The 10,079-nt window shown below is 51.8% G+C and overlaps 1 protein-coding gene across 1 annotated transcript in view; it reads right to left on the reverse strand.

Annotated features, from left to right (window-relative positions):
* VSTM5 (V-set and transmembrane domain containing 5) overlaps positions 1-9,870 on the reverse strand; it is a gene marked incomplete at its 5' end in the record, with an annotated part of 28,797 nt that extends 18,927 nt beyond the window's left edge. Inside the window, one exon of the mRNA XM_079929701.1 lies at positions 9,780-9,870. Within this exon, the coding sequence (XP_079785827.1) occupies positions 9,780-9,870 (91 nt within the window). The remainder of the gene's footprint in view (positions 1-9,779) is intronic.
* Positions 9,871-10,079: the final 209 nt, after the last annotated feature.

Consider the following 10,079-nt stretch of genomic DNA (forward strand, 5'->3'; position numbering starts at 1 on the left):
TTTGTTTCTTTCACTCTCTGTTACCGTACCAATGAAATAAGTATACTATAATAGGGTCGTGCCCACCTCCGGCAGCAGAATGAAGTTTAAGGGAGGCAAGACATATAAGGAGCTTATCACAGTTTCTAACACTTGGTACCCATTCAATCATTATTGAACGATTATTCTTCAAAGAACGAGAATTCTTTGAAGATGCACTGAGCTGCATATTGAGGTAGTGAGCTCCCCATCCTGATGGGTGTGTAAGCAGAAGCTGGAGTTGTACCAGGGACTGAAGCAGTAGATCTGAGACTGGGAGCTGGAGTGTTGAGTGAAGGACGCTCGTTCTTCCAGCCCAAATTACGTAACACGTATAGAACTTGAATCAGCGTTTGTAAATCTGTGATCCACTTGTGGAGGTGTGGCAACAGATTGGGTAACCCGAAATTCCTCCCTGTGGAATTCCTTCCAGAATCTTTCTGACTTAAGCAAGAGCCACCCTTGCTAGAAAGCCAAACACTTTTCTGAATGGTCACAGGCTATGGTCAAGTCACTGCTGTGTTTCTACTCGGATGTCAAGGAAGCCAGGTATGGCAAAGGTGGCTGCCTGGCCCTGCCCAAGCTTGGGGGATGGGGTGCTGCTGGGTTTTACCTCTGCAGATCTGGGCTGCAGGACTTATGGTGGGCCTGAGTCAGTGGCCAGCCTGGGGAACCAGGAGGAGGGGTGCTCCTCAGACACTTCTGTGGAAATGTTCCACTTCTGTGTGGAACAGGAGATCACCCTGGATCAACAGCTGTTCCACTGTGTGGAACAGGAGGATGAAGGAGGAAATGAGGTGGCTGACCTCCCAACAATTCTTTTTACAGGATGCCTGAAGGCTCTTGGAAGAGGGGTGTCGAGTGATCAAAAGATAATTCAGGCACACATGTGACTGGGTACCACAGTTAGAGTACAAAGCTCCTCCTTCAACGAGACTAAAGGGCCAATCCCTCTTCATCCTACAGGTCTTAGTTTAAACATCACTTCTTCCAGGAAGCCTTCCATAGTCCCTCAACACCAGGTTAGGGGTCCCAGCTCTGGGTTCCCATGGCTCTCTGTCCCTCTCTATCAACTTATCCCTGTCCATTGTAATTTCTCTTAATTAATGCTCCATCGTCCCAGATCAACTTTCAGCTATAAACACAGGGGCTGGTCTATCTTGTTCTTCATTGACTCCCCCAGGCCTGGCACAGTGCCTGGCACTTTGGGCTTCCCATAAACACCTGATGAAAGAATGAATGTCTTTAGGCAAGTCTCTCAACCTCTCTGAGCCTCAGTTTCCCCATCTATAAAATGGGGCCTAATAATACCTATTTGCAGGATTACTGTGAAGTTGCATGGAAAAGCAGCTGTTACAGTGCTTGGCACAAAGTATGTGGTGTTCAATAAGCAGTCACAGATATTATTGCCTTGTCATTGTTATTAACAATTATAAAAGGAGGTACTGGCTTTTCTTCTCTTCAGTTGGCTAGAGGCTATTATTAGTGATCTTTCTAAACTACACGTCTTGCTGGGTCTCTCCTGGTTCTGAAAGACCTAAAAAGTCTCGCCTCAACCTTCTTTTCCTTCCCCATCTCACAAGACTCCTTGCCATCCCCCAATTCCAGTTGCACCAAACTGTGGACCACTCCCCACTGTGGCTTACTCCCTCTAGCTCAGCTCAGATCACCCATCCCCATTGTCAGCCTTCTGCTCACTCCTAAAGGCCCACCTTAAATGTCACTCCTCTGCCAGGCCCCACTCGGCTCCCACAGCTGGCTTTGTGTTCGTGTTGGATGAGTGACTGCCCATCTCCCCCGCTAGAAGGAGCAGGCGAGCACACACTTAGGTGCGAACCGCCAGCACCCCAGCCGTGTGTGACATGACGGATGGCTCATTCAAACTGGGGCTGTCAAACTGAATCGACAGTCTACCTGACATAACAAGCTCTGGTTCAAGGACTCCTGAACTCCCATCCCAGAGTATGCAGAAGGCCTGCTTGATGGCAAGAGGGAAGAGCGGGTCTGGTGTTCTGCTTTGGGGCATTGGCCTCCAAAAGGAATGTGCTCCAGTCCCACAGTGAGCCTGGGGTGGGGATACTGCAATCGGACAGAAGGGCAAACAGCCAGAGAAGGCTCACGTTAGGTCCCCTGGCCAGCGTCTGGTGCCGAGGGACCCACATCTCCCTGCTGATCCCCTGGCACTAGTGTAAGAGTCTATCAGAGGAAATATTCCAGCACTTAAGACCCAAGACCTTCCCAAGCCCCAGTCCTTTAACTGTTAAGACAACTTATCAGATTGAATATGAAGAAATTGACCAGAGCTGAAAAACCTGACTTGAATAAAGAATTGTCACCCACTACTGGCCCCAAGAGCGAGAAGGTGGCGGTGCGGTGTCTGTGCTCATTATTTCCTGTCGCTCAGAACCTTCCTCCTCCTCCCGGCTCACCTGGCTTCCTCCTACTTTGCCTTCGAGGCTTCTTCTTTGAGAAGACTCCTTCTAACTCTCAGCTGAGCTAAATGCTTTTCTCAGTACTCCCTGGGCATCTGACCTCAAATCATCTGGGTAGGATCTGACCTCCCCTCTGGGTCATGTGATTCCCCCCACTGCAGGGACCGTGCTGAGTACCCCTGGCTCCTGGCATGGTGCTCCCAACACAGTAGGTGCTCAGGAACCATTTACTGAACCAAACCAAACTTCAGAGCAAAGCAGCCTTCTCTCTTGACCTAAGCCCGGTGGCAGAGTATCATGGGTTTGTCAGGATTAAACTACTAATAAGGCATAAGCGAGACTCGTCTGCATACAATGGTGGGTGTTCTGAGAACAGAAGATGGGAGAAAGGTGCACTGTTCATGCCTAGCTCTTTCCTTAAGATAAGATGAATGGAGGGGACATGGAAATGGTCTAGTCCGGGAACTCTCTGCCTGGCCACACATTAGAGTCATCCCAGGAGCCTAACTGGAAACGAAACAGTGTTAGGTCCTGCCCTCAAAGAGACGGATGTAACCATCTGGGGTAGGGTGTGGGCATCTGTAGGTCTTACAAGCCCTCCAGGAGGTTCTCATGTGCAGCCTTGGCTGAGAACCACTAAACAGCCCACCCTCCTGGCCCTGTGCTCTGAGAGAATGAAGGTGACCCCATATACAGGGCTTACTGCCAGCACGGGACTGGAACCAGCCCCTCAGGCCCTGCCCCTTCCCAGCTGGGGACTCCCCAGGAAGCCCCAGAGCAGCGGGGCTCCTCTGGGATTAGCATGTCACTGGCCTGAGCTGCCCCTAGGGATGTGCCTCAGCAGGGGAAAGGCCACTGTGCTCCCTGGACCACAGTAAACAGCAGGAATGTTCTGTGCTCGCTTTACAGTCCAGTGTGTCCTTTCCCCTTTGCCCACAGGGCTGACTGGTGCCTTCCCAGCCCAGCAAACCAGTTACGGGAGAAAATCATTGCCCAAATTCATACTTGCCAATGATGCCTCTCTCCCACTCCAATTTCTGCTAGGTAAGTAAATACTTTCTGACCCTGAGACTGTGTTCCAGGGAAAACCCAGGTGCAGGCAGCCCAGTGTTTGAGAGCACAGGCTACGGGGGTGCAGTGTCAGTGGGGTCTCTGAGTGGGGGACCAGTTAAGTTTCCAGTAGGTGCCTACCAAGGCAACTCTCCCACTTCCCCACTTCCTCTTCCTTCGCTTAGCACACCCAGACCCTGCCAGGCCCCAAGAGGATGCATGAACCTAGGGTTTTTTTTTTACTTTTTTTTTTTTTGGATGGGGTTTTGTTGCTGCGCGCAGGCTTTCTCTGGTTGCGGTACGGGGGCTTCTCACTGCGGTGGCCTCTCTTGCTGCAGAGCACAGCCTCTAGGCGCACGGGCTTCAGCGGTTGTGGCACACGGGCTCAGCAGTTGTGGCTCACGGGCTCTAGAGCGCAGGCTCAGTAGCTGTGGCGCACGGGCCTAGCTGCTCCACGGCATGTGGGATCCTCCCAGACCAGGGCTCGAACCTGTGTCCCCTGCATTGGCAGGCGGATTCTTAACCACTGCACCACCAGGGAAGTCCTGAACCTAGTTTTTGAGCGCTTGCTGTATGCCTAAAGCTCTCTTCTCCACCCTGTCCTGCTGTATACCCTTACTCATCTTTCAAGACTCAACCTCACCTTCTTCATTCCCGTTCCCCAGGTAGGAGGATGCTTCCCAGTGACGGTGACTGACAGAAGCAACACACATTCGGGAAGGACTCAATTTCAGTCCAGGCTGACAGAGATTACAGCAAAGTTATTTATTTATAACATGCATCTTGACTTTAGATATATCGGAATATTAAAAGTAAAAAAAAAAGTCTTAGAGCAGATGAAATAAATAGGTGTCCTTAAGTCCTGGGGACAACGGAGAAAGGAGAGTCTCCTGACTGCAGCCCCTTCCCAGACCAGCAGAGAATATACTCAGGACTCCCTTGGAGACCAGAAATGAAGAAATTTGGGTGACTTTCTGGTTGATTCTGCCCCTCCCTCAATAGCTTCAGTGTAATCCCCCAGGCATTTTTTGAGCACTACCCCCAAGGGGAGGAGGTGTGTGTGCAGGGGGTACCTGTCAGCCTGGAGGTGGCCCCTGGCCTTCCTCATCCTCCATACGATGTGCATATCAATAGCACTGCACTCCGCACCCTGTATTAGGGCTCTGTTCTCCCCGCAGGGAGGGCTAAAATCTGAATGCTGACATGTCCATCAGAAGGGGGCTAGCTAAGGAAGAAGCAGCAGGTGGATACAATGACATACGGATAGCAGTTGAGAGGAAGGAGCAAGATCTAGGCTATCAACATGGACAGAGATCAAAAACTGCTGTAAGAAGGGAATTCTCTGGCGGTCCAGCGGTTAGGACTCGGCGCTCTCGCTGACAAAGGCCTGGGTTCAATCCCTGGTCAGGGACCTAAGATCCCACAAACGGTGTGGCATGGCCAAAAATAAATAAATAAATAAACTGCTGTAAAAAGTAAGTTGCTGAGTAACAAGCACAGCATGACTGCATTTTTTTTTATTGCATTTTTAAAAGCACACCCAAGCACCACTCTTTTGGGTGGGTACCTTTATAGGTATGCAAGACCATTGTCTATAAATCAGAGAGGACAGTGCAGAGAGAGACCACGCCTCATTTGTTTCACCTGGGCCAGTGCAGAGCCCGATACATCATAACTGCTTAGTAACTGTGGACGGCCGCATAGGTGACCAGTGGGGCCTTGTCCTGGCATGATGGATCCCGGTGTCTCCCCGGGGTCTCCAGGGGATACCTCCAACACCGGCTCTCCCTCCCCTCCCATGGCAGCTCCAGCTAAGCCAGAACCCATAGCTCCATCTGGCTGTGGCCGCTTTGGCCTATCAACTCCCTCCCCAGACCGAGGCTCAGCCCCCATGCTGCTCCTCTGTGCTACTGGGCACTGGGCCATGAGTGACTCAGTGGGGCTAGCTCCTCCATCCCTGGCTCCACCCCGGTAAGGTGGGGATGTTAAAGGGCACTCGTGTGTGTGCACATGTGTGGCTGTGTGCGCATGCTGGGGGAGTGGGCTGCTTTTTAGAAGCTGGGGTTGGAGCACAGGAAGCAAGCTGACTTGGCCCGGGCCATTAGCTAAACTTTCCTACTTAACAATAGGTCCTACTGTATAGCACAGGGAAATATACTCAATATCCTATGATAAACCCGAATGGAAAAGAATACTTAAAAAAGAATATATATATATATGAATCACTTAGCTGTATGGCAGAAATGAACACAACATTGTAAATCAACTATACTGCAATTAAAAACAAACAAACAAAAAAACCAACAACAAAAAAACCCAAAACTTTCCTGCTTGAGTCTTGGATCATCTGCTTCCAAATGAGCGGGCGCACTGATGAGGAGGAGGCCTGATGGATAACTTCCCATGTTGAGAGCTGAGAAAAGAAATGAACAAGGGTCCTAGAAAAGTGCTCCACCTTGGCCAGGTGCGAGAGGCCTGCCAGCTTTCAGAGGGGATATGCCTTTAAGTCCCTGTCTTATTCAGCTTGAGCTGTTATAACAAAATACCAAAAACTGGGGGGCCTAAACAACAGACATTTACTTCTCACAGCTGTGGAGGCTGCGAAGTCCAAGGTCAAAGTGCCAACAGACTCAGTTCTCGGTGAGGACCCTCTTCCCCTCTTCCCGTCTTGCAGATGGCCACCTTCCTGCTGTATCCTCACATGTAGAGAGAGGGAGCGCTGGTCTCTTCCTCTTATTATAAAGACACTAATCCCCTCATGGAAGACCCACCCTCATGACCTCATCTCAACTTAATTGCCTCCCAAAGGTCCCACCCACCTCCAAGTACCATTATATTGGGAGTTAGGCCTTCAACATATGAATTTCTGGGGGACACAAACATTCAGTCCATAACATCCTGCCCCTGGCCCTCAAAAATCCATGCAATGAATTCTTGCATGCAAAATACATTCATTCCATCCCAACAGCTCCAAAAGTCTTAACTCCTTTCAGAGACTTGGGGTATGATTCATCTTAAAAGAAAATTACTCTCCAGCTGTGAACCTGTGAAACCAGGTAAGTTATGTACTTCCAAAATGCAGTGGTGCGACAAGCATGGGATAGACATTCCCACTGCAAAAAGAAGAAATCAGAAGGAGTGACGGGTCCCAAGTGAGCCCAAAACCTAGCAAGGTAAATGCCGTTAGCTCTTTGGTTCGATGCTCTGCCTTTAGGACCCACTGAGACAGGGGTGCACCCTCACCCCTGCAGCTCTGCTGGGCATTTCCATGTCCCCGGGAGACTCTGCAAGGCCTCCATCTTGCCTGTTGAAACTAAGGCAATGCCCCACCCCCGTCTTTTGAAACCGAGGAGACAGCTCTGATGCTGGCTGAATTGTCCTCAGAGTCATTCTTTTCTTAGCCTGAAAAATAGTGTACACAGCTAAACAGCGATAATACAGTCAGCCCTGTAGGGTCTATCAAATCTGACAGCCTTCCCTCATTCCATTCTGTCTTCACCCTCTTCAGTTTCACTGGAGTTGTTTCTGCTGGAGTGGCTGATTAGGCCCGTGGTTCACACCCAGGCTAATCTTATCAGTGTTTGGCCGCAATCTACGTCTTCTCTTCTGAACACGCTCTCTTTTTTCCTAACACAGATAGGCTGAGAATTTTCCACATCTTTAAGTTCTAGTTCCTTTTTGCTTAAGAATTCCTCCTTCAAGTCATTTCTCTCTTCTTGCATTTTACTATAAGCAGACAGGAGGGACCAAGTTGCTCCTTTGACACTGCTTAATATCTCCTCTGCTAAATATCTAATTTCTCATCACTCCCAAGCTCTACCTTCCACAGAACACTAGAACATGAACACAGCTCAGCCAAGTTCTTTGCCACTTTCTAACAAGGATCACCTTTTCTCTGTTGTCCAGTAACATGTTCCTCATTTCCATCTGAAACCTGACCAGAATGGCCCTTAGAGTCCATATTTCTAGCATGTACTTCAAAACTCTTCCGCTTCTACCCATTACTCAGTCCCAAAGCTGCTTCCACATTTCTGGGTATTGGTTACAGCAGCACTTTACTTCTCGGTACCAATTTCTGTCTTAGCTTGGGCTGCTATCACAGAATACCATAGACTGGGTGCCTTAAACAGCATAGTTCTGGAAGCTGGGACATCAAGATCAAGGTGACGGCAGACTTGGAGGACTCTCTTCCTGGCTTGCAGAGAGCTGCCATCTTGCTTCGTCCTCACGTGGCAGAAAGAGTTAGAGAGAGGGATCTCTGGTGTCTCTTCCTCTTCTTATAAGGACACTACCCCCATCGTGGAGGCCCCACCATCATGACCTCCTCTAAACCCAACTGCCTTCCAAAGCCTCCACCTCCAAACAGCATCACATTGGGGGCTGAGGTTTCAACATGTGAATTTCAGGGGGACACAAACATTCAGTCCATAACAGTCCCGTTTATAGAGAAAAGGCCTCAAATGCAGGGTGTTTGTGTGTTTGTGTTTGTGGAGCACGCTTTCACACAGACTTCAGTGTAAATGATGAATATCTGACTTTCTGGGTGGAAGCTTTGGGCAGAGCCTGAAGAGGCAGAGAATGGAGGGAGCTGGTGACGGGGAGGAGGCCCCCTCTACATCATCAGTGCTGGCGCGGAAGCACAGGCCCCCATCAGGCAGGTGCACACCCACTCACTATCCTTAAGGGGTAGACTCTGGCTGGCACTGGACAAGCGCTGGGAATCTGTCTTCCTGGAGTTTACAGCTTTGCAGGAGTCACTATTCAATGGAGAACTGCAAAACTTTGACCCTTCCTCCTGGTTTTGCATGTGCTCCCTCTTTACCTAGGACGCGCTGTGTTCCCTCTGCCTCTTCCCCTGGCTGCTCCTGTCCATCTGTCAGTGGGTAGGTGCAGCTCCCTTTGGGAGGCTTGGCCTCATTCCCCTGAGCCTCTAGGGCTTCCAGAACTTTGGCACTTCCTGCCTCTCAGGACGCGCCGCTCCAAGCCGGCACTCTTTTCTGCTCATCTGAGGACAGGACTGTGAACCATGGTATCCCCAGTACGACTGTGGCCTGCTTCCTGGAAGCAGAGGGTGCCACGAATGAGTGAGTGAATAGATGAAGTATACACTGTGGTGAATCGTTGGTCCTTGAATGCCTGGGACAGCTGTACAGATGTTGCATGAGAATGCCTGACTGGAAACACATGTTGAAGGGTTGAAAAATGATAGAAAAGGTCACTGCAAGGCCAAACACACCCACCCACCTGATGGACAAGCTGGCTATTCCTTGCTCCACAGACAGCCAGAGGCACATGCCCCCCTCCCAGTCCTTTTGGGTTTCTGAGATCTGCAGCTGGGCTCTAGCTAGAGAGGCGTAAAGGTCAAGCGTGCTAGATTGCCCAGGTTTAAATCCTAACTCCACCACGGCCTAGCTGGTGACGGCTGTGCATCAGTTTCCTCACTTGTGAAACAGGGATGAGAGTGGCACTTTTTTCGTAGGGTTGCTCCGAGGATTCAATGAAAGAAGTGTTGTCAAGCCCCGGGGGCAGTGAGCGCAAACGTGCTTAGTAAGCACCGCCCCTTACTATAGACCCTCCCACCGCCAGTGGCCCTGCACTGGTCAGTCTCCACACTTCAGATGACTAATCTGTAAAATGAGAATGGTCATAAGGATCACGATTAAATGAGAAAGCAGAACTGCATTCAAATCTGTGGTTTGGGTCCATGGTAGTCTGTGGGGCTGTGCGTTACCTGCAGACTCACCAAGCCGGGGGATTCCGGGGACAGCCCATCCAAACCCTCCGCTCCGGGCAGAGGAGTGAGGACCACCGCCGGCCTGAGGGATTCTGGCCCCAACACCCAACCCAAACCTCTACAACCCCTCCTCTTCGAGACAGTCTGCTGGGGGTTCCTCTGAGAGGTGGGGAGGCCTACAGCACCAGGGACCAGCGCCGGGGACCGGGGAAGGCGCGGGAAAGAGAGGGGGAGGGTCCCCGCAGTAGGGGGCGGGGCCCGTGTACCCTGGGGGTCGCGGATGCCTGGGCTGCAGTCTGGTTATTCCAGGAAAAAGAAATAAAAAATGCTGCAGAGGAGGCGGCCACCGGGCCGCGCCGGTTATCTTCTGGGCGCCTTCCGGCTCTGATAACGCCCGGGGCGGGGCGCGTACCCAGAGTGACCCGGGAGCCGGTCTGGGGGATCCTCGCCGGGCCGGGTCCCCGCTCCAGGCCGCGCCCAGCCCCGCGGAAAGCTGTGGCTCGCCCCGCGCCCCCCGCCACCCGCCCGGTCCGGCCCTTGCTTACTCTGCAGACAGCGGGCAGCGGCCAAGCAGAGGGCGAAGACTCCCAGCGAGAGGCCGTGGCTCTTCCTCCTCCGGCTCGGCAGAGGCCTCATGAGCAAGCCCCGCGCGCCGCCGGCCCGGCATTGGCGTCCCGGGCGGCGCGGCGCGGCGCAGCCCCGGCTGTGCGCTCACGTGGCAGCCGCTGCAGCTCCTGGCCGCCCGCCCGCCCGCTCCTCCTCCGCCGCTGCCTCCTGCCTGTCCTGTGAGGCCAGATGCAGATGAGCTGGTGTACTCTGGTTGAACCAGTTCCCAAGAAGTGGAG

The sequence above is a fragment of the Stenella coeruleoalba genome (genome assembly GCF_951394435.1).
Source record: "Stenella coeruleoalba genome assembly, chromosome: 8".
NCBI lineage: Eukaryota > Metazoa > Chordata > Mammalia > Artiodactyla > Delphinidae > Stenella > Stenella coeruleoalba.